Source organism: Bombyx mandarina, chromosome 11 (assembly GCF_030267445.1).
Source record: "Bombyx mandarina strain Sakado chromosome 11, ASM3026744v2".
Classification (NCBI taxonomy): domain Eukaryota; kingdom Metazoa; phylum Arthropoda; class Insecta; order Lepidoptera; family Bombycidae; genus Bombyx; species Bombyx mandarina.
This window is the reverse complement of record NC_143218.1, coordinates 17,839,687-17,864,212: the sequence shown is the minus strand read 5'-3', so window position 1 is coordinate 17,864,212 and position 24,526 is coordinate 17,839,687. Positions and strand designations below refer to the sequence as shown.

Genomic DNA, 24,526 nt, shown 5'->3' with positions numbered 1-24,526 from the left:
TTGCAATGTAAAAAAAAATATAGTTTTGTTTTTGTTACACCAAAAATATCTTCATTCAATTGTAGACAAATCCACGAGTCAATCGATCGAATCGTACAAACACAAAATTAATAAATAACCTAGATACAAATTTTGTTTCAAATACATCGTTTTATCATTAATTTTATATAATTTTATTCATGTTACAACACAACCTTTTGTAAGCTGAGTCAATTAATAACTCATTTCAATACATTTTCAAATTTTGTTCAAACAAGGTTATGTATTTATGAGCACGCTTTACTTGTAAGCAGCGGTCCTATTCTGACTTTGACATTGACAATTTATCGACAGATAACTGTTGTGACTGCTTTTCATTAGGTCAGTTGTATGGTCATCATCTTTATCTTAATATATTTATAAATTACGTGTCACGTTGTTTGTTCGCGATGGACACCTAAACTACTGAACCGATTTTATCTTCTTTTTTTTATATATGTATCTTGTTCCAACTTAGGCCATAGGATGGTTTTTATTTAGATTAATGGTCGCAATATTTATTAATTAATAACAATAAAATGTTTACTTATGTTGATTATTGTTATTAATTGTAAGTTTCATAAAGAACATTTTTAATTAATGAAATATTAATAACAGTTTGAAATAGCAGTACTTAAGACGCGTGTTCAGGACAAGGTCTGCCGGATCTATCAGTTGTCATATAATATGTAACATGTTTATCACATTACGCAGTCTATAAATATAACACGTGCCTACGATTTGCAGACGGTTTCGAGTGAGCTAATGAGTATTTCGTAACAAAAAATACTAATAAAAAAATCCACGTTTATCTCAGCACGGTGATAATGTGGTAACACACAAATTGCGTTGTCTAGGCACCGTCTGTTCGCTTACTTTACTCGCATACCGTTGAAACTTTCAACTGTTAAGTGGGTGTCTGAAAACGACGTAATATTTGGTTATGTTACTTTTACGTGCGTCCCATTCAGATTGATAATAATACATTTATTGGTAAAATTATTTGGTTTAGTATCACTATTTAAGGAAGAAAAAACGAAATTAAAGGTTTAAATAAGGCTGTTTTTTTATTTAAGAGTAAGGTATTAATTATCCAATGTAGTGTACCCGATATGGTTTATTTTAAAACGCTTTTAAAAACACTTTTATTGGCTCGGTATGTACATATGTTTGTTTGTATGTAACAGAATTTCTGAAAGTCAATATGATTGACTAAAAGACGTCCGACTAGATTGAAAATTCGCTCACACATTGCGGTTTGAAGACCATATAACAATTTTATGACTTCGCTCTAATACTCTGCCTAGTATCAATAGGATAAGAAAAAAAAGATGAAATTAATTGTTACTTGCTAAGGGTTTTCTTTTTAGCTTTTAAACTACGTGTATTAAAATTTGAGGTTAACAATATATAGACATCCTAAAACGATAAGCGTGACTTAGGCATAGCTTAGTACGAGAACGTTGTCTACAACTTATATTAAAGTAGGTTATTTTGCTCATTTTTACTTTGAGATTGGTTAACTTATAACGTTATAACCTTTGGATCTATTAAACTGTACAATATCAATTATAAATTCATTGTTGGGTTAGTTGTTATCGTGATCTTGAACACTAAAGATCAAGGTCCGGATTTGAGCAACGATTGGGGCCAGTTTTTTTGTTATATGGTATACCGGAATTACTTCTAAGCTGGGACCATTGAAATTGAAATGTCTTAAATATCACATCAATCTTTTATTTTATTTATTGCTTACATGAGTGGACGAGCTCGCAACTCACCTGGTGTTAAGTGGTTACTGGAGCCCATAGACATCTACAACGAAAATGCGACACCCACCTCGAGATATAAGTTCTAAGGTCTCAGTATAGTTACAACGGCTGCCCCGCAATTCAAACCGAAACGCATCACTGCTTCACGGCATAAATAGGCAGGGTGGTGGTACCTACCCGCGCGGACTCACAAGAGGTCCTACCACCAGTCAAACTCACAAGAGGTCCTACCACCAGTAAACTCACAAGAGGTCCTACCGCCACTAAATAATCTAAATCTCTGGAATAATAATAATCTAAACCAGTAAATCTCTGGAAGGTCTTACCTGTTTGACAGCTCCGTCAACGTAATCTTCGCACGGGTTCTTTGAGAAAAACGTCTCCACGGGGAAGGTCCTGCCGGGGATGGTGAAAGTCGGCACGTTACCGAAAAACGTCGAGAACTTAGTCGAATCCATCGTGGCTGATGTGACGATCAACTTCAGGTCGGAGCGACGAGCTACTACCTGGAACAGAAAAAAAAACGGGAGTTTCCCATATAAACTAAAATAACATCATCATTTTAACCACTTCAAGAAATGAGAAGTTTATCATTTACAATTTTTTTGTGTGTACCCTCAGAAAATTTTTCTAGTTGAACTTGATGATTCAATGATGACTTTGATGATTCTATTTTTTTTAAAGTCCAAAGCAGGTGCTTCTTATGTGGTCTCATTTAAATTTTATCAACATCTAAGTGTTTTTGAGTTATCATTAATAATGCACTTAATGTTTTCGATTATATAGATGATATTCTTATTTTATTCAAGTCAATGTATTTTTTCATTTGTTTTAATTTTGTGTTATTAATTAGGTAATTCGTATTTGGTTTTAGTCTGTGAGAGTTTTAACGATGGAGGGAAGATCTTCAACTGAGCGGGTGGTATTGCTCGGTAGACCGACGGTCCTAATGTTGTTCGGAACATGTATATTTGCAAGCTAATCTTAATAACGTCGTAAGCGAGATTCAGACATCTGTCAAATATTTTGTGTTGTATTAATACAACTTAAGCCTAATTAGCATAATTGAATAATAAAACTATACATAATTAGCCTTAAGGCTACCGCCACGAGTCTGTTTGAATTTTAGTTATTTTATTACTGACAATGGAAGTGGTTTTTTCACGACATTTGGAGTACCTATTACGTTTATATTTGTAAGATATTAGATAATAATAAATTCAATGTTATGTCTATAGTTTGTTTATACACTTTTATTATAAATAAGTCTTGAAGGCTTTACTTCTTTTAGTTTAACTTAAGTTATCTTAGCTTAACTTAGCTTAGTCATCCTTGTCTCGCCGCCTGGCGGACCCCGCCTACGGGCGACGGACCGTCGAGGCGATCCGCCCGGTCCTCTCGGAATGGGTGAATCGCGACCGAGGACGTCTCACCTTCCGAGCGACACAGGTGCTCACGGGACACGGCTGTTTCGGTCGCTACCTGCACCTCGTCGCCCGGAGGGAGCCGACGCCGAAGTGCCACCACTGCAGTGGCTGCAACGAGGACACGGTGGAGCACACGCTCGCGTACTGCACCGCTTTCGCGGAGCAGCGCCGCGTCCTCGTTGCAAAAATAGGACCGGACTTGTCGCTTCCGACCGTCGTGGCTACGATGCTCGGCAGCGACGAGTCCTGGCAGGCGATGCTCGACTTCTGCGAGTCCACCATCTCGCAGAAGGAGGCGGCGGAACGGGAGAGGGAGAGCTCTTCTTCCCTCTCGGCGCCGTGCCGCCGCCGTCGAGCCGGGGTTCGGAGGAGGGCGTTTGTCCAGCTCCAGCCCCTATGAGGAGGCAGTCTCCTCCCGGTGATGGTCACGGGGCGACCTAAGGGGGTTGAGGCTGCGCCGCACGCTACCGTCACTCTAGCGCGCTGGCACCAGGAGGACGGGACGGCGCGTCGGCGGCTGCGGACTGCGATGCGGTCCGCATTTTCGTCGTCGCTGTCGTCGCCGAACATACTGTTGAAGAGCAACCCGGTCGGCGGTGTATCGCGTTCCGACCCGGCAGGCTGGTTCTGGCCCAGCGGGGTATCCCGGAACACCAGCGGCACCGCCCGGGCGGTCTGGTAGGGCCGCCGTACCGCGGAGACCGACGTCGTTGGTCGTCGACTATCGCCTCGACGACCCGTCGGTCGGGCGTCCTCGGGGTGGCGCCGCGTGTCTGGTTGTAGTGTTGACCGCGGGAACCCCCCTACTCTGAACGGGTTCTGACCCCGGACGGAGATCGGACGTCGGGTGTAAGAGTGCAGGGGAGTCGTTTAGTGGGTGGGCCCTAAAATCCTTGGGCCCGCGATCTGCTCTCAACACCTGCAGATCGTTGAGTCTCACATACCCCGCGCGCCCCCTAGGCACGGGGACCTCGTAGGAGGTTCGGCCCCCGGCCCGAAAAAAAAAAAAAAAAGCTTAGTCATTCTTTACACTGTAGAAAACGTCTACTATATAGATATTTTTGAAATTATTAAAATATAAAATATTCGCTTTGTTAAGACCAGAAATATGCTGAAGCGTTAGCCGTTGCTATTTCTCCACTAGAATTGTAAGTCACCAGGGCTAAAAGAGCTTGGAGGTTCTTACTGGATACCAAGTCTCGTGGAGCAATCCTTGATATTTCTTACCCGCGATTAAAATACTTGCCGCCTACACTAATTACCGGAATTAATTTTATATTTAACAGCATTCATTTAATTTATATTTTGTATATATTTAAATTTTTACAAAAAAAATCGATATATTTTAGTCCCTACAATGAATTTAACTTCACATTTTATTTCAAAATCTATAAAAGGTTTATTGAGCTAGAATGACAATTATTTTTCATTGATTTTCATTTCACGCTACGCTAAACACTCTGTGATATTTACGTGAAATTAACTCGCACAAAAACTGTATATCTGCTCCTTAACAATAACGTTAATAGGGTTTTTATATGAAGAAAAAGCTGCACGCGAATAGCTCTATTTTTATCAACGCTCGCTGGTTTTAAATTTAATTCTTGGTGTTTTTGTATACCTAATACCCTTGGACTTTCGACATTGCTCGAGTTTTTGTATGAAATCATTTTATTAGTAGCGTAGGCGAAATTACGATTCAAATAGTATTTTTTTCCCTATCTATAGCTGGTGGCCTAAGAGGCTATTCCAGTTACGCCCGGACAAGTAGGTGAACTCAAGGGCTCAACCTGAGAGCATTTGCTAACACTAGCTGTAGCAAGAGCTTCGCAGAATCTACCACTGAATCGGAATTGCGACCCACTGTGAAGATCCGGCGAGAAACTCAGTGGGCTGTGTCTATGTTAGTTCGCTTCGACGGGAACGGTGACCGGTGCTTGAGAGTTCTAAAAGCACCGAGAGTGAATCCGGGGGATCCGACAAAACATGTTTCGGGCGATGGCGGCTTTGCGCTGCCCCGTCGCGGTCAGATAAGCTTATTTATTCACCAATACTGAAAGACATCAAAACGAGAATGACCACTTTGAGAAGTGATGCTGAATCTCAGTTGTATAGGAATACATAATAATAAAAATTGTTAGGTAGTGCGAAGTACATATTTTCGGTAATGTTTCGTTTCACCCTTCAATTTGTACCGTAATCATGCTTTCCAGTCTGAAGAAAGCAACAGTAGCTTGGTGATGATTAATAGGCACAAGTAGAGCGCGCGTCACGTAAAAAGAACGCTGGAAGAAAGTGGAGGGGGTGTGTTTGCGCATGGATACACTCGCGCACGAAAACACTAAGTACTTTTGTTTTATTTTTGAAGTAATCTTTCGCTCGCGGCTTCGTATATTGGTTATAGGTATGTACAGTTTAGTAGTTCTGTACTTTCCCGTCATGACTTACGCGAGTGTGGTGTTCGCTCACGCGGCCCGCACACACATAGACACCCTCCAATCCCTACAATCCCGCTTTTGCAGGTTAGCTGTCGGGGCTCCGTGGTTCGTGAGGAACGTTGACCTACATGATGACCTGGGCCTCGAATCAATTCGGAAATACATGAAGTCAGCGTCGGAATGATACTTCGATAAGGCTATGCGTCATGATAATCGCCTTATCGTTGCCGCCGCTGACTACTCCCCGAATCCTGATCATGCAGGAGCCAGTCACCGTCGACGCCCTAGACACGTCCTTACGGATCCATCAGATCCAATAACCTTTGCATTAGATGCCTTCAGCTCTAATACTAGGGGCAGGCTTAGGGACCCCGGTAACCGTACTCGTCGAACTCGACAAAGAGGTCGACGTGCAACCTAACCCATGCATCAGCCCGCTGAGTTTCTCGCCGGATCTTCTCAGCGGGTCGCGATTCCGATCCGGTAGTAGATTCATTCGCGAAACAATTGCTCATGAGTTGTTAGGTCTCCTTCGGAGGCGCTCGGGCAGTTGTTAGCAAATCCCACCCCTCTTGGCTGAGCCTTTGCTCGCCCACCTGTCCTGGTGAAACTGGAAAGGCCTTCGGGCCACTAGTAAACTTTCAATCATAAAAAAATAGTTCTGTACTCTTGTAGCTGTATGTAGTTACATGTTACAGGAGAGCGTAGAAAGATATCATAAGTTTGAAGTTAAATTAGTTTATGAAAGTTAAAGTCTAGGTAAAGTTATAAAAATGATAATTTCTCTTGATGTGAATTGTACGATAGTTAGTGATGCACTCTCTTGACTGTAATTAAATTTCATATTACATTATTTGTTGTCACGCGGCAAAAAGCGGATCGCATCGCGAGTAAGCATGACGTTCTGGTACTGTTGGTGGTCGGCAATCCTTAACTATAATAAAATTGTACGGTGGGAAGATCGTACATGGTAGGTATGTACATTAAAAATAATATATTAGATAGATTTTTATGAAATAAAATTAAAAACATGTTGATTTCTGCGTTTAATGTTTAATCTGAGATTAACAGACAGATTAACTGAGACGAACAGATAGACAGACGGACGGACGGACGGACAACAAAGTGATCAAAGGGTTCCGTTTTTTTCCTATTGAGGTACGGAACCCTAAAAATTAAATTAGACTCGGATGATTTTGTTGCCACTGTGGTCCGTTTCATGAATTATTTCAAATTATCAACTGCATTATTATCAGCCTCTTTCTTCATAAAACAATATACGTCATAAATCATTTTTCTCACTTTTCTATGTAAAACCATTTTGTAATTAAAACTTATGTGCCCGATAGTATTTTGAGAACGAACGTAACGTGAACCTAGCGCGGAAAGCAAAGGTCGACTGACGAACCAATAACACACCGGCAAGCATGCGGCAGGTGACCCGCCCGCCCCGCGCCGCATCTCATACCACCAAATACATCGATAAATAGCCTACTGCGCAGCTTGACCGCCAGCGTTCTTTTTAAGTGACGCGTACTCTAACCATGGACAAAAAAGATGAGCTGTGGGCTTATCGGCCAGTATTATGAAATAAAACTGACTTTTTATAACGCTGCATGAAACGTGCCGTAAATGTCAGGATGCTTAGTTTTGTAATTGCATGAAGATTCTGATCGATAATTTATTTCTATGCGGTTTGCATTGCTGCATCATGTTTGACGTCACCGAATCGATATTGAAAAGCGACAGTTGGCGCGAATGCGTTGCTGGTGGCGTCTGGACTTGTCGAATCTTTTCTTTAATGGTCTTCTTTATAGAGGTGAATGTCCATATGACGTGATCATTAATAAACGCAGTATTATTTAAGGCGTGTTTAGTTTTTGGATGGATGAAGGAAGGATGTATGAAACGGATACAATTAAACTTGAAAGAGTTTAACTAGAAAACATTATTATCCTATTTTTAATTAAATTACTTTAATATCGGTTTAAAAAAAAAGAAAATAGAGAATTATATAAAATTTGATAATTTTATCGTTTTGGTATTTGAAAATTCAAGTTTTAATGTAAATCTTTATAACAATAAAATTGAAATCATAGAAACACAGAAACACAATTTAGGTGCATCTTTTACTTCACACAAACGGGTGAAGTAAAAGATGCACCTTAAGAAGAAACAGAAAAAGTTCCTCACTATGGTACATTATAATAGATTCATGGAGATATAACCCAAGGAAGGTTTGACGTCACTGTCAGGCAGACAGGCGGCTAGTCGTAAAACTAATGCTAAATCCCAATTCAACAAGATAAAAGGACATGCCTTGACTCCACCTAATGTGGGGGATAAGGGCAAGAAGAATAAGAGTCATAAAAACACAAAAATAAAACTTTTCATGTTTTTTAGGTTTTGTGCAAAGGACAATGGCCATTTTCTATGGGCGTTTGGGCCCCTAAAAAAAGTTGTCCTGTCATGATAGTTTTAACTTAATTTGATAGACAAAGAAATATCGTTTCATATTCCGAAAACGATTTTTATATTCTCACCCAGGTTTAAGAGAAATCTGTTTTCTTCTGCAGCTAAAATTAAGTTGTTAATTGTTTTCTTCGAAATCAATAATCGCTCTCATAATTATTTAGAGTATTAAATAAGTTAATTGTGGTTAATGTTGCTAGAAATAAGCCCTTACGTACATTTTATTATTATTATATCCTCATAATAATAATAAAATGAAATGAAAATCCGGAAGCCGGCAACGACATTGTTGTTGTTGTTATTAAATTCACAATATGCAGGCAAAGAGCGTAGCCTATACAGCCTAGTCTGTCGAAGTTATATATTTTTTATGTCAATAAAAAGCCGGTGTATCTCTTTTTATTGCTTTTTGGGAGTTTTGACGTCAACTCGACGAATACCACATTGACTGAGCATGAGCTTACGCAGACCTTTTATACACAATATTACAAATACAAATAATACAAATTACACAATAAACTATTAAAAAAATATTAAAATAAAAATTCAAGTGACGCTTCACTCGGGTTGCTGCCAAAACTCTCTGATCATATATAATAAGAATAGAGTAATGGTAGGCCATTGATATTTTTACTAATGGAATCATTAATATCTAAAAATATTAAATAATTCATGGTTTTATGTAATAATTATTATTACAATAAATATTGAATTGAACAAAAAAAAACTAAGAAGCCTGTGAATTATAAGCATTAGCTATTTTTTTTTAATTTGTTGTTCAAGTCACAACAACTCTTTCGTTTGACAGCATATAGGTTTGCTATAAGGCTGTATGGGCTAAGCCCTTTGCATATTGGCGAATTTAAAAACTATGGCATGGATAGTTTTGGGATGTTATCAATTAAGTAATTTATTTTTTTGGAAAACAATGCCGGGTTGAAAGAAATGTTGATACATAAACTAAACAACGTGAAAAAATAAGGCATCGTTTTCCAAGTACAAATAGTTTTGTCATAAAGTTGGCCCACTTTTGGGCATTGTCCTTTAGTCACATATTGAACATTTGAATGGGCTTCCTGTGTGTGTTTTGAGTGACGTGTTTTGTTTTCCGAGTCCGGTCTTAGAGAAAATTTAAACCACTTATATTATGTAAAGAGGTGTATGATTTATAAAGGAAACCCGTGAATGGCAGTGGAGGTACTGCGATTGATTTGATAATAATACGACCGAGTATGTCTGTACAAAGTATATTTACCCAGTGTTTTTATAAATTTACTGAAAAAAAGCTGTTCTTAATCTCTAGATTAATATCACAAGTACTTATGACATATGTTGACTTTTAACTTATCAGATTACCGGTAATATAATTATGTCCGATGCTCACGATGTTAGGACGCAATTTCATGACGTCACGCGATTGCAGGTTTAATGACTAATCACAATAACTCAGTACATATTTCTAAGCTGCCATTTGTGAATATTCTACAGGACGAAGAAATTGAAAAGTGAAAAATTTAAAATGAAATTGAAGGTTCAAAATGAAAATTCAACAATTGTAAAACGAATTAAATTAAGCGATAAACCACTAATTTTTTTTCTTTTTTTGTGATTAGTCCTTTCCCCTTTTTCATGTCGGGAATTTATAGAGCTTTATCCTTATGCTTGTATTTTAAGCTGCATTGATATTAAGTAATCAAGTTTGACATTTTATTTAAATTTCATTAAAATTCTTATTAAATTACATTACCTCACCATCAGTCAGTCAGTCAGTCATCAGTTATAGTTTGTGGTTTGTAGCTAATTCAGTAGATTGTTATCGAAGCTACTAGGCCTAGTTTCGATATAAGCGCACGGCATAAAATCCGTTGTACTGTTCGAATATTAAATAAATGACGTAGAAATATCCAGGAGAGCGAGACAAAGTTGTGAAATTTAGCGTACCAGATCTGAAAGCACTTAGCGGATTAAAACAATTTCCTGCGTTAAAACTGTCACCGTAAACACGTTACACGCTACCAAAGGTTACCAAGTCTAAGAAGCTGTTCCAGGTACGCCCGGACGGGTAGATGAGCTCACGGGCTCAACCTGAGAGAATTTGCTAACACTAGCCCTAGCAAGAGCAGTGAAACACGTACCATGTACGCGAGACCATACGATTACACATTGAATTATGTAACTAAATATAGAACAGACGTTGGAGCCAAGCCCCCGGGCGATTGTTGCGTATTTATTGCGATAACGGTTCTAAATCGGCCAATTAACGGTGTGTTTTACACAAAAAAAAACTTACAATTAAATAGCACGTGCTCATTTGTCTTTCTTAAATTAAATTAACACGTGCCACGTAAAAACTAATACCAGTTAGCGAGCCTTTGATAACTTGACGGGTAGGTATCGCATTTTTACTTGTATATTTATATATACTAGAGGTCCCGCAGTAGTCGAAATTCAACTATAATTAATTGGAATTATAAGTTTGTAAGCTATTATGATTGTATGTTATTCTTCTATAATCACAAATTTCTCCAAGACTACACTACAAAAAATATTAACAAAGACAATCTATTCCCAATTTGACAACAGGCGTCAAGAACAAAAGTTTGACAATAAATAGTATGCATGCGTGTGTGCGTCAAATACATGGTATGTAGTGTGTGTAATGTTTTCTTTATTGATTTAATGTATCTCTTATGCATAATTTTAAAAAAATATTAGCATTGTGCACTTCTTCTCTATATTCTATATAAGTGTGGAAAATTTCATACTCCTCCGTCCGCGCAATTTTCGTAAAAAGGGATGCAAAGTTTTTGCTTCACGTATTAATATATAGATTTGTTACTTAAATTGGTGAAATTGTTAAGGTCATGAGTGAATGCGTTAAGCCCCCAACGCTAATGGCAACAACCATAACGAGACCTAAGTTCTAAGTCTTACTTCTACAGTACAACAGCTGCCCCACCCTTCAAATCGAAATGCATTATGGCTTCGCGGACTCACAAGACGCCCTGCCACCAGATCGCCTGCGTATATACATGTCGGAAATAGTCATTAGTTTGGTAGCTAAACGAAACGCAGCACGATTCCCGAGAGATGGCAGCACGATTGCCATATCATCGGAACTCGGCTAACTTCGTGCTACGACAGAGCCTAGCCGATAGAGGCGCATAGACGCCATCACAGTTCATCACACTTACCAACCAGCTTCCTTGAAGAGCGGTGCCTTCGTCCTGAGAACTGTCATTAGTTTTCGTTTGCTGGCGTCAAGAGGGAATTTCTATCTAAGACAACAAGCGTGAATGGTGTGCTCAATATTTTTCTTGGCTTGATCACCTTGTTCGCCCCTGCGATGTCTGACGATGGTGTTAATAATTGTGGCTTCTCCGACATACATATAAGAAAGAAGTCCGTTAATCGTTTCTATATTTACAACAAACAGATTAACGTGTCTTAGCTGATAAATAGTAGGTACATATATACCTAAAGCTAATTAATCTTTCTTATAAATTGCAGGGGCGTGTAATTATTAGAGATTGCTTTAGTTAGGGCTAGTGTTAGCAACGTCCACAGGTTAGTCTCATGAGCTCGCTTACTTGTCAAGTTACGCTGGCATAACACTCATAAGTTTACCTACCAGCTTAGGTAGGAAAAAAAAAGAAAAAAAGAAATGGCTTTGTGTGTGTGTTTATGTGACAGACAACGTAATGTACGCTTGAACAACGGGCGCTTGAATTTTTAAAATTTTGTTCGATTTGAATACAGTTGCGAAGTGTGGCGAAAAGCGTGACTGAAAGAATTTCAATTAACGCTTTTAGACTATTTGCCTATTAGATTTTATATCTGGATTATAAATCTTATCGACCTGGTTTAAAAATTTGAATTAGATTGAGACTTCAAAACACGGAGCTACCGTGCAAGCATTTAAATAAAATGTGTTCTTTAGATAGTAGCACAATAAGTTTAATAAGAATACGTTGTTTGGCAGGTTATCAGTACCTAACGGACATGGCTAACCGTATATAGATTGGTTGGGTTACAATGTTTACTAATTTATTGAATAGACGGGCGACGAACTGATAGCCTACCTGATGTTAATTGGTTATTGTGGCCCATGGACATCATAATATGAATACGCCGTCCACTTTGAGTCACGAGGACAATAGTATAACAGGCATCTTTAAAAACGCACGACTGCTTCGCGTTCGATATCGGTAGGGTTGAGATACATAGCCGTACGGGCTGACAATTAGCCCTACAGCCACTCCCAACTATATATCGAATCGGCAACCCTAGCCAGGATAGCCCCATACTGAAAATAAGAGCGGAAACAGCCCTGCACGTAGAATAGTTGAAGATCGTAAAAGTCTCCTTAGTCATGTAGTATATTAAACTGTGGAAACTGACTTACATCCTTATTCGTTTGGATGTTAATGTGTTTGGTGTAGAAATCTTAGCGAGATGATTTTATTACGTACGTACGATGATCAACTAACCGTATATATTTATAGAGTACCATCTATTGTAGCTGTATGGATGGATGTAGTTTTGGCCATTGATTAATACTACGCCACGAAACGATACGAAACTGGATAGATCCAAAGGGCCATTTGGATATTCGTGGGGAGAATTGAGTAATAAAAATCATGCGGCTCCTTACTCAGGTCTATTTTTTTTGTAATATCCGAGGTTTTGATCATAATTTACGTGTTAAAATTCGCAAACAGCGTGGTTTACAGAAAAATCGTGGAATTGTAAAGTCAGTAGATTCGATACTAATGTGGGTTTTATGCCATGCTCTTTAGTAATTTTGATGTTTTCAATGATCAGTCTCAACTACAATAAAAACTTACAGAACATGTACGTGTTTCGTTACCAAACACAAACATTTAAAGTAGGCACTTCAAACGTGTTTACAAACGTTTGAATCGGGCATTATGAAATTTCCAACCTTCTGATTCTCAAACTCGACCTTGATAGTTCAAATACCAAATTATTTATAGATTCTAATCTTACAAAACAAGCGGTGAATAATGTTTGGTTCTATTTATAGTAACACCACGTGGCACAAGTACCGACTAGTTTGATTCTGAAATTTGCTGGAAAAGTATTTGGCAAACAACCAATCGATTGTCGAAATTATAAAATATTAAGGAGAAAAGTCTACATTGTAGCTACTCTGTGACTGTACTGCTGATTTTAATTTTAAGGACACAGTATTGCACAATAATTGTACGCATTAAATTTCTCCAACTGTATTTAGCTTACATAGCTTACTTCTTAATCAAGAGGTCATTTGATAAGCACTGGGTATGTACTAACATGTTTTATGTCTGAAATGATTATAAGAGTAGGTCAATGAATCATTACCAGTGCTAAGGATCGGTAGCTTGTTAGGACGCAGTACATACATTATATTGACATAATTAATAAAACGGGTGACAGCTACGTTTGATACGCCAGTCCGCAATTATTTTTTTTAAGGCTATTATAGACGGAATTTGCTGAAATTTTTCGTAAAGAAATAGAAAATGGTATGTTGCGGTGATCTGGTACTATCCATTGATTTGGTAAGTTTTAATTTTTAATGGCGCAAGAACCAATTGTTGCGCCTAATTAAAAATGAATGACCGTTTGAATAATTACTTAACCATTGTTCGTCGGTTTAAGGTATGACATTATATTTAATCGACTACACAATACTTCACCAATTGTGTCAATACTCCAGCTTCAAGGATAACATTGAATGAAGCAACGATGAAATATACGGTAACTAAATCATCAAATATCACAAGCTGAATTTCACTGTGGATAAAATATATAATTTTCAAATTTTTAGTAGCACCCAATTAATTTTTAGCTATGGATATGAAACCCATTCGGTTTCGAATTTTCTTGAGAGAGAGAAGTATCCACACTCTAAAAATAAGGAAGTCGTTGACATAGGCCATGATGGCTCGTGATTATAAGCGCACGTGGGATACAACTGTTACTAGACCTGCTTCTATTGATTTTGGGTTATGGTTTAGTTGATTATATTTTATGTTAAGTTATTGATAGTCAATTTCTCAAAGTATTTTTTGACATCGGCTATCATTCCTCATGACTTACACGAGGCGACAGCGACATACCGATAACCTTTAAATACAAATATAATAAGAGCGGTAATCCTACTGCGGGTCGTTTGTATTGGTGTGACCATGATATCCGTCGACTTCGTCAATATGGAAATCGATGACGTAAAGGTTGGTTAGATTAGTCAAGTGAAATTCATTAGTACGAGTATATAAAACAATCAAATAATTTAAATCAATGGATAGTTTCTGGATAGTGGACGAGCTCATAGCCCACGTGATGTTAAGTGGTTACTGGAGCCTATAGACATCTATAACGTAAATGCGCCACCCACCTTGAGATATAAGTTCTAAGGTCTCAAGTATAGTTACAACGACTGCCCCACCCTTCAAACCGAAACGCATTACTACTTCACGGCAGAAATAAGCAGGGTGGTGGTACCTACCCGTGCGGACTCACAAGAGGTCCTACCGCCAGTAAACGTACACTTTTGGAGGGTCAGAGTTTGTTTTTTAGTCGTGTTTTTTCGTTTGTCTTAGCGCTATTTTGTAATGTGTTCCGAGTGAGGCGATTCCTAAAACGGTGGCACCAAAAAACTTTGGATAATGTAATTTATTCTTGTTTATTTGTATGCCTACTGCACAAAATTCTAGAACATTCGTTACTTATAAAAGACTAGCGACCCGCCCTCGCTTCGCTTCGGAAACATTAAAACACACATGAAACAAAAAAAAAAAAAAAAAAGTAGCCTATGTTCATCAGGGACAATGTTGGCTTCTAATGGAAAAAGAATTTTTCAAATCGGTCCAGTAGTTTCGGAGCCTATTCGAAACAAACAAACAAATCTTTCCTCTTTATAATATTAGTATAGACGTACCAGAGAAAACAACAAAGTTAATTTATACGGATGTGTTATCAATGTTTTTAAGAATAGTATTCTCAGTTATCTAACATAATATTTAGACTTGAGTGCAAAATATATTCTGTATCTTTAGAGTTGTTGTTACGCCCACACTACTTTTCCTTGTCCCGTGCGATCGGAGAAAGTGGAATATAGGGCTTTAGATTATCGACATTGAAGTTTGAATTGATAACATGGAAAGTTATACCTAGATTGGATTACATTGGGAGTAAAAATGTATACTTGGATATGGACTGGTAATTTAATAAATTTTAGGAAATTATTAAACTCAATGTAAATTGCATATTTAGGTTTGTAATGCTTTTGTCGACGGATAATTAATAGATATAGTTGCCAGGATACGCAGGAGAGAACGACATTATACGCAAATTCCCGACACTGTCATTATGCAAGTTAAAAAAATATAAAAAAATGTGCCTTTCTAATTTAAACTTCGTACAGTATATAAATACCCAATAAATTTAAACCTTAATAAAAACAAAGACTCAAAACAACTGATGTTAATGTGAGAGTTATATATTTATGTGAAGTTTTTATTCCCACGACTAGAAAACCAAATGTCACAGCGACGTCAGGAACTGAAGTGCAGTATTAAAGTGTATATCGAGCTTATTCCCCAGCACCACATTTATAGGAGGTTGTAATAATCGCAACGTTATTATTTGTAACTTTGAGTGCTTAAAATGCTTTTTTAAAATATAACTATATCGATGTTGTTTACAACAGAATATCAACATTGTATATTAGTGTTTTATATCCGGTAAATATTCTATAGCCAGTAAATCCTATGTAAATATTCTAAAGTTTAATTTTAACATCTGAAAAAGAAAAGACTAGTTTAAAAATATTCTAAGCACAAAAGAAATGTTTGGAGTTTCGATCTTGGAGATTGTGGTTTCATTTTTAACAAATGTTGACATATAAACCGTATTATCTTTATACAAGCGACAAAGGCCTTGAACTAATTAAAAATAGCGTTTTCGGGTTCGCATTCACACAGAACGCGCTAACAAACGGAATTATTGTGGATTTAATACTAGAGACATAATGTTTATAAAAGTAGATACTGCATGATATCGAGGGGTGAAAGCGTATTTGGTTAAAGCGACATTTTTGCAACTTTACAGGGAAGCCATTTAAATTTTAAAATTTGGGTAAAACATATAACAAAAAAACTTCTTCAGCTATTTGAATGGAGTAAACTTAATTGAAGTTTAATTAAAAACATCGAATCGTTCATGCTAATCAATACATAGTATAAAACAAAGTCGCTTTCTCTGTCCCTATATCTGTCCCTATGTATGCTTAAATCTTTAAAACTGCGCAACGGATTTTGATGCGGTTTTTTTTTAATAGATAGAGTGATTGAAGAGGAAGGTTTATGTGTATAATAACATCCATTAAATAGTGGAGAAATCAATAATAAATTACAGTTTCCGAAGCGAAGCGAGGGCGGGTTACTTATACCGAATAAAACGCACCTTTAATTACAAAGATAAATGTCGTGTATTAAGTGAAATGTCGTTAACGAAATAGCCTTTAATCACTCGATATGAATAAGGACGTGAGAATATTTGTAAATCTACCCCCAATATAAATTCGTATAACATTCTTTCTGAAGCTTTTCGAGACATATGCTTCCGATGAATCATTGCGCGGTTGCAGGATGTTCGATCTTAAAATAGAATATATTGTGCGAAGTTACATACTCAAGAGTATCGAACGAAAATGGATTTCATATGGTACAACTGCTAGGAACATTCTAAAACACAATTTCATTATCAATCACATAATATCGTGCTGTTATTTTATTTACGACCGATCCTTAAGAGCCTTTCTGGACAGAGAATGCTACTAAAGCCATTTTATAGCCGGTGTGCTTAGTGCGAGTTTTTTAATTACTCGATCGCGTAAACTATCTAATACTGCGCTGGTGCTATGACCCCGAAGTGGGTCTTGGTCTCCGATAATAAGCTTTGCCATTCATCCTGGCGCTGCGAAACACCTTGACAGTCCGACACTTGGAGCTTACGTAAATTTCCTTCCACAGTGTCAAACCAGCGGTACTTGGGTCTCCCTACAGGGCGGTGTCTCTTTTTATTGCCATTGTAGGTAGACGAGCATACGGCCCACCTGATGGTGAGTGGTTACCGTCGCCCATGGACTTCAGCAATGCTAGGGGCAAGACACTGCCTATCGTTAAGTACTCTCCACAAGCCTCGTATGAAGAAGGACATGTCATAGCGCTCGGGAAACAGTGTGGAGGGGAGCTCATTCCAAAGCCGGATGGTACGTGGCCAAAAAATGTCTGGAAACGCACTGTGGATGAACGCAGTGGCTCCAGGTAGTGTGGATGAACTCTACCCCGGTGGTGGGCGGTGCGATGGTAAAACGAGATGATGGTATCATCGCAAACAATTCCTCAGAGCACTTCGGTACACCCGCGTACACCCTTTTTACAGCCCGATCCTGCTCCATACGCACTACATGCTCAAGCCATCCGAGTCTTCATCTCCCCCAGAACGTTTGGCTCACAAAAAAGCCTAAAATCGCATAAAAGTTTACTTAAATTTGTAAGGAGTTGGAACAGCGCCCGTACGTTTGCCGATGTTAAAAAGCTTGGACTAAGCACACTGTACACGGAGCGTCCTTTGAGGTCGTTATCCACTTGCTTAGCGAGGTATTTATGGATGCAAATATTTTCCTATTGGTGCGGATGGGTAGATACGCATACAGTACATCTGGTGTTAGAGATGAGTTTAGAAACGTGTGTGATTGTGAATGGTAACGCTCGTCTCGACACGTGAAAGTCTTCCAGAACATAGGACTTAGGTACCAACCTATGCAAGCTAACAAAGCATTAGCCTAATTATATTCGCTATGATGCTACTACGTTTACGGTGTATATTACTGATGGTAGGACCTCTTGTGAGTCCGCGCGGATGGGTACCACCACCCTGCCTATTTCTGCCGTGAAGCAGTAATGCGTTTCGGTTTGAAGGGTGGGGCAGCTGTTGTAACTACAATGAGACCTTATAACTTATGTCTCAAGGTGGGTGGCGCATTTACGTTGTAGATGTCTATGGGCTCCAGTAACCACTTAACACCATGTGGGCTGTGAGCTCGTCACCCATCTAAGCAAAAAAAAACATCCTAATGATACTTATTTAGGCTCAAGTAATAAGCAATAACCATCTAAGCAATAAAAAAAAATATTTCTCCGGAGGCCGCATTGTTTTTCAGGCCATTTTATTAGTCACCAATGGGCTGACGGCTCATTGTATATTGGCAGTCCAAAAAAAAACGCACGACTGCTTCCCGCCAGAAATACTTATAATTCACCGCATTCCTAGTAATTACGCAAATTTAAAAATATTTGCACTTAATATTTTTATTATACTTACTATGTTATGATCACGTGTTAAGTGCGTATTCATCATGTAATTATCTTGTTGGATTACCGGAGTGATTTTCAAACGTATGTATTATGTGTAGTCGTTTATAAATAAAAGATGATCCGTGACATGAATATCAAATTGCATTGTGGTTGCAGAGGACACTTACAAACTCGTTTTAAGCTTGTATCACATCATCGGTTTTTTCATAAAGCATAGAATCAAGAAAAATACCCGAATTGATTTAAATTCAAATTCGAGTCTTTTCAGTAGAAGAATTGCTTAAAACCACGATTTCTTTTACCGAAAACGTTAAATAAGATTTCGAATAGTTGAATATCTCTCCATAACTCACAAAAAATACCTTACACTCCCCCTGGCATCACAGCATACCGCGTAAGTGTCAATAAACCGTTGAAAGGCTGAAAAATATAATATAATGTTTTCCTCCGTTTTCAAGTACAATGTGCGTAAAACAATGATATCTCCGCAAAACGTCAAGGCAGTTCACCCTTCTACGTAACAAGTTCAACTCCGTTTGTGAATATTTATTGTACCGACATTGAAGTTTATTTTTAAAACATGTTTCAATGTTTTGAACTTTCATTACGTGCTAACGAAATTTCTCGAGACTTATTTTTCATTTTGTAATCTTTTTGTTACCGTCGCCATATTCGGTGGTATTTGGTATTTCGTCAATGTGTTTGGAAACGAGAACTCTGCGGACATTCTTATCATTTATATAAGTTAGGATGAATATACTGATGAGTATTAATAATAGACTCTTACACATTTTTTCCGAAGAGGTAGTCTAAAATTGGCGAATTATCGTTCAACCTATATCATGTAATACTCGTATGACAACTATAAGGGCCCATGCGCTGGGAATGACTTGCCAATTTATAAATAATGCTAACGTTGATAATCGTTTTTTTTATTTATGTACACACAAAAAAGAAGATATAGTACAGAGTAATAGGAAAATTAGGTACAAAGGCACTGCTTATTTCTTTAAGAAATCTCTTTTCATATAAACTTAATATATTATTTAACTAGCGACCCGCCCTCGCTTCGCTTCGGAAACTGTAATTTATTATTGATTTCTCCACTATTTAATGGATGTAGTTATACATATAAACCTTCCTCTTCAATCACTCTATCTATTAAAAAAACCGCATCAAAATCTGTTGCGTAGTTTTAAAGATTTAGGCACAGGGACAGACAGATATAGAGACAGAGAAAGCGACTTTGTTTTATACTATGTAGTGATATATTATAATTTTATATAAATAATATATTTTTTTATATAAATCTACGACTGGAAATCGTGCCATTTTATCGAACGCCAGCGAAATGCTTCCGGTTCCCATTTTTGAACCAAACCGCAGTTTCCGGACCTCGGTAATAAAGTTGAAAGAACTTGTCACGGACGCACATTAATGTTTTGCTTATCGTTGACGATTATGGTATCATAGTTGTCCTATTTTCAAAGTTAGCTAAGTTTTTTTTTGAAGCAGTTTTTTTTGGAGTTGTTTGGTTTCCTTTGGAGGCGCTCGGGTAGCTGTTAGCAAATCTCACCCCTTTTTGTGTGCCCACCTGCCCTGGTAAAACTGGAAAGGCCTTCGGGTCACCAGTAATCTCTCAAACATAAAAAAAGTGTTTTTTTTTTCATTATATCATTGTTCGAAACTTGCTCTTTAATGTGAGCCGTCTCGAAAATGTGAAAGGTAACCTATATGTAACACTTCGCATTAGCTTTTTTGTTTCTATAATAGATGAGGGGAAATATGTAATCGATTGCTTTGGGCAGGACACGGAGGCTTGTTAATCTTTCCTAAAACTGGTGAAGTGACGGCACTTTTTTATTTTTATTGCTTTTGTAGGCAGACGAGCATACGGCCCACCTGATGGTGAGTGGTTACCGTCGCCCATGGACTTCAGCAATGCCAAGGGCAGAGCCAAGCCGCTGCCTACAATCTTGGTTGTATGTAATATGAATATAAATACATAGCTATTGACGGGCAGTAAATCATTTTAAAGGTTTTATTCAAGTTACCTGGTTACCCTCCGCTGTGACTATCCCTAGCTGTTTGCAAAAAAAACCGATAGATTTTCCAAAAATATCTTCGACGCTAACCTTGCAAAATAGTAGTAGGTGGTAAAATTATGAACACGATCAAACATTAAATCGATCGAGCTATTCTCGAGTGATGTTTCATTATGCGTGTAATTTAGCAAGGTTTTTTATTTCTAGGTTTATTTATTTCTATAGATTTAAAATGAATAGCTAGAAAAATATGATATTTTAGATAATATTTTTACTGGTGGTAGAGCATACATAGTTCGTATCTACTACGACTCAGACATCGGCCATATCGTAAGCCCTAATCCTAATCCTAAACCTAATCCCTTCTAGATGAGAAATTATATTAATACGAATATGAATTCCCAACAATTTTTAAATCTAATACTAGTAAAACGTAAATAACAGTTTCTCGCAACTGAAGTAAATTTGCATAATATCACCACAGACCAGGAAGTCGCGCAGATGGGTTACGCTCAGACATTATGCAGTAAGTTCGAGTGAATATTTATGGCTGCAGTGTTTTATTTGAGTTTATTGCACGTGCGAGCTGTATCAGTTAATTAAAAACTAGATGATGACCGAGCTTTGCTCGTTTTTTTTATATAACGCCGTCTTGTTATTTCTTTAAAGCGGTTAGTTGCCCTCAATTAAGAAAAATAGCATTATTATTCGCCAATAGATGTCGGGAAGAGTTGATTATTGAAAACACGAATAAACAACATTTTTCTGAAAATAAATCGTAGCTAGATCGATTTATCGCCCCCGAAATCCCCTGTATACTAAATTTTATGAAAATCGTTGGAGCCGTTTCCGAGATTCAGATTATATATACATATATATATTTTATATACTTATATATACAAGAATTGCTCGTTTAAAGGTATAAGATAATTTTTACTTCACCAATATCACACTTTTGGATAGTTCTTAGGTAATATACATACCGAACGTGCAGAAAGTTCAAATCATAACGTAAATTTGAAATTCGCTCGTCAAATACTAACTGAGTATTGGCGCGAACGTAACGAACGACAAGGCTAGATGGACGTATGCTCCTCTATCAAGATCATTTAATCAAACTCTGTAAGATGCTGTTTGTCATACAATTGCCGTGATTAGTTCTTGAGCAGATAATGTATTTTTTTTCTTCTAAATAAATAAACAGATATCTAACATCTATTCACAAAGGATTTCATGTTAAATGAATATCATCTAATCGAAATCGTGGTCTAAAATCAAGGTAACAAAATTTATAAGCTGCGTAATAATTAGCGGTGGGTGTTAAGTTGGTGCGTAGGCTTATTCCTAAAGGCGAAATGTTCGTGGATTTAGAAATACAATAGAGAATAATTTGCTTTTTACATAAATAAATTAGATGAATAACTTGAAGTAGTCGTGGCCTAACGGATAAGACGTCCGGTGCATTCATGTTGAGCGATGCACCGGTGTTCGAATCTCAGGCGGGTACCAATTTTTCTAATGAAATACGTACTCAACAAATGTTCACGATTGATTTCCACGGTGAAGGAATAACATCGTGTAATAAAAATGAAACCCGCAAAATTATAATGTGCGTAATTACTGGTGGTAGGAGTTCTTGTCAGTCTGCGAGGGTGGGTACCACCACCCTGCCTATTTCTGCCGTGAAGCAGTAAGTTTCGGTTTGAAGGGTGGGGCAGCCGTTGTAACTATACTTGAGACCTTAGAACTTATATCTCTAGGTGGTAGGCGCATTTACGTTGGATGTCTATGGGCTCCAGTAACCACTTAACACCAGGTGGGCTGTGAGCTCGTCCACCCCCATCTAAGCAATAAAAATAAAAAGATGAGATTTAACCGATTAATTGATTTTCTAAGGCCTACCAATCACATCGTATACGAAATACCATGAATTATCTGCAATGCTTAGTGAAGCGAGCAATGAAGATTGTTTTGGTAATAATTTCACTAATTGCCGTTCGTCACGAAAGTCTGTGAAACCGTAAAACTAGGCCGTGGAATTGTGAAAAAATGGTTCATCCTTAAATGTATTGATGGGAAATGCTATTTCGATTTTAGTTGTGGATAATGTGTCTTGAGGAAGGCAATAATGGAATGGAATACTGTAGACTGATGATGAATTAGAATACTGTATACAGGTTTGGATAAGAGATCTAAGATAAATTTGAAGTCGCGGGAGGATTTTTAACAGGTTTGTTTACGTTTCACGAAATTACGTGAAAACTTTATACAAATAGTTGATGTTGGCATTCATTTGAGCCCTTTTAATAAATGAGTATTTAGCGATGGTCAACTGCAGAGTTCTGCTGGTTTTGAGCATTTGTATATTATTGAAGAAAGTGTTTAAAACTTACGGAGATGACAAAGTTTATGGTTTAAATCTATTAAGCTATCTATAGTCGATTCCAGTAATCGGTGATCAATTTCTTTTTTTATTACAATCTGTGTGCCAAGGTCTCGCTCTGAATCGTCTCAGTTTAATATACTGTAACACATAACGACAAATGCCATGGAAACGTTGGTAGTGTAGGGGTTGGTGCTTCCCGCTTCCGTAGGTTAACCCGCGATTCCCTACAAGTGACCCCTGGGTGGTGCAAAACGGGAGCCGAAATACATAATCGGTGGTAGGACTTGTCCGACTGGCTGGCGACCACCCTCCAACTAGAGTCCCGCGCCAAATAGCCTAGCTGTGTTCCGGCGTGTAGGTTGGAGAGCCAGTTCTATTCCTTCCCTTTCCCCTTCCTTGCTGGGGGTGAGTCTTGGTGACGCCTGGAACATGCGGAGCAGACGTGCGTGCGAGCTCACGGGGCGTGATTGTTTGACGGGGGTATAGGGAGACCTAGTGAAACGGTATCCGCTGCCGCCCGCCGGTCAGTAGGGGACCTGAACCCGGGTGTCTCTACTAAAACTCCGCCCCGGGAAGCTGTCCCGCCAACCGGTGGTAAAATCCTGTCGTGCGGTCGTCGTGCCGGAGTCGGAGACCGGAGTGGATCCCGGCGATCGTACGCAGGGTGGACTGGGGGCCCTTCCATGCCCTGCGTCAGTCCTCTCACGCAACCCGTGGTCGAGCACGTACTATGTTCCGCGCTTCATTCAGGTGTTGCCTCGATCTCACCTCCAACATCCTACCTCTCCTAATCCTACTCTCCAGAAATATAATTTATGAAGTCGAAAAAAAGAAAAGGGTTTTACAGGCGGTTCCCCATTCCACATTTAATGTGGATTTCAGCAATGTCAGGGGCCTACATAGCAACCTTGACGCCGTACACCACCACCTTGAGACGGCGCAGCCTACCCCTGCTTTTTTTAACGGAGACGCAGATATCTGCTCCGGACGATACCTCATACCTTGAATACCCCGGCTACGTATTGGAGCACAACTTCCTACGTAAAGCCGGGGTGTGCGTATCGTCCGGGCGGATGTCTGTTGTCGCCGTCTTCGGGGCCTCGAACAACGGGACCTGTCCCTATTGTGGCTGCGCGTGGATCACGGGGGCTGTATCCGAATCTACGCGTGCCTGTACAGGTCCCACAGCAGTGATGCAGGTCAGCTCTGTTTGAGCATGTGCAAGAGGGGACTAACCGCGTGCTTGAGCAGTACCCATCTGCGGAGGTAGTGGTTCTTGGAGACTTTAACGCTCACCACCAAGAGTGGTTGGGGTCCAGAACCACTGACCTCCCGGGTCGGACTGCCTACGATTTCGCCTTGGCCTACGGCTTCTCCCAGCTGGTGACACAGCCCACCCGTGTCCCAGATATCGAGGGGCACGAGCCTTCTTTGTTGGACCTTCTGCTGACCACAGATCCGGCCGGATACAGTGTGGTGGTCGACGCTCCGCTTGGATCGTCTGATCACTGCCTTATTCGTGCTGCCGTACCACTCTCTCGTCCTGTCGTCGAACGACGACCGGGTTGGCGGTATATGTC

The 24,526-nt window shown here is 38.8% G+C and overlaps 1 protein-coding gene across 2 annotated transcripts in view; it reads right to left on the bottom strand.

Annotated features, from left to right (window-relative positions):
• The window catches only part of l(1)G0007 (ATP-dependent RNA helicase l(1)G0007), a 117,079-nt gene that overhangs the window by 12,761 nt on the left and 79,792 nt on the right, over positions 1-24,526 (bottom strand). For both annotated transcript variants that reach the window (XM_028174781.2, XM_028174784.2), the window contains exon 12: positions 2,117-2,296. In XM_028174781.2, the coding sequence (XP_028030582.2) occupies positions 2,117-2,296 (180 nt within the window). The remainder of the gene's footprint in view (positions 1-2,116; positions 2,297-24,526) is intronic.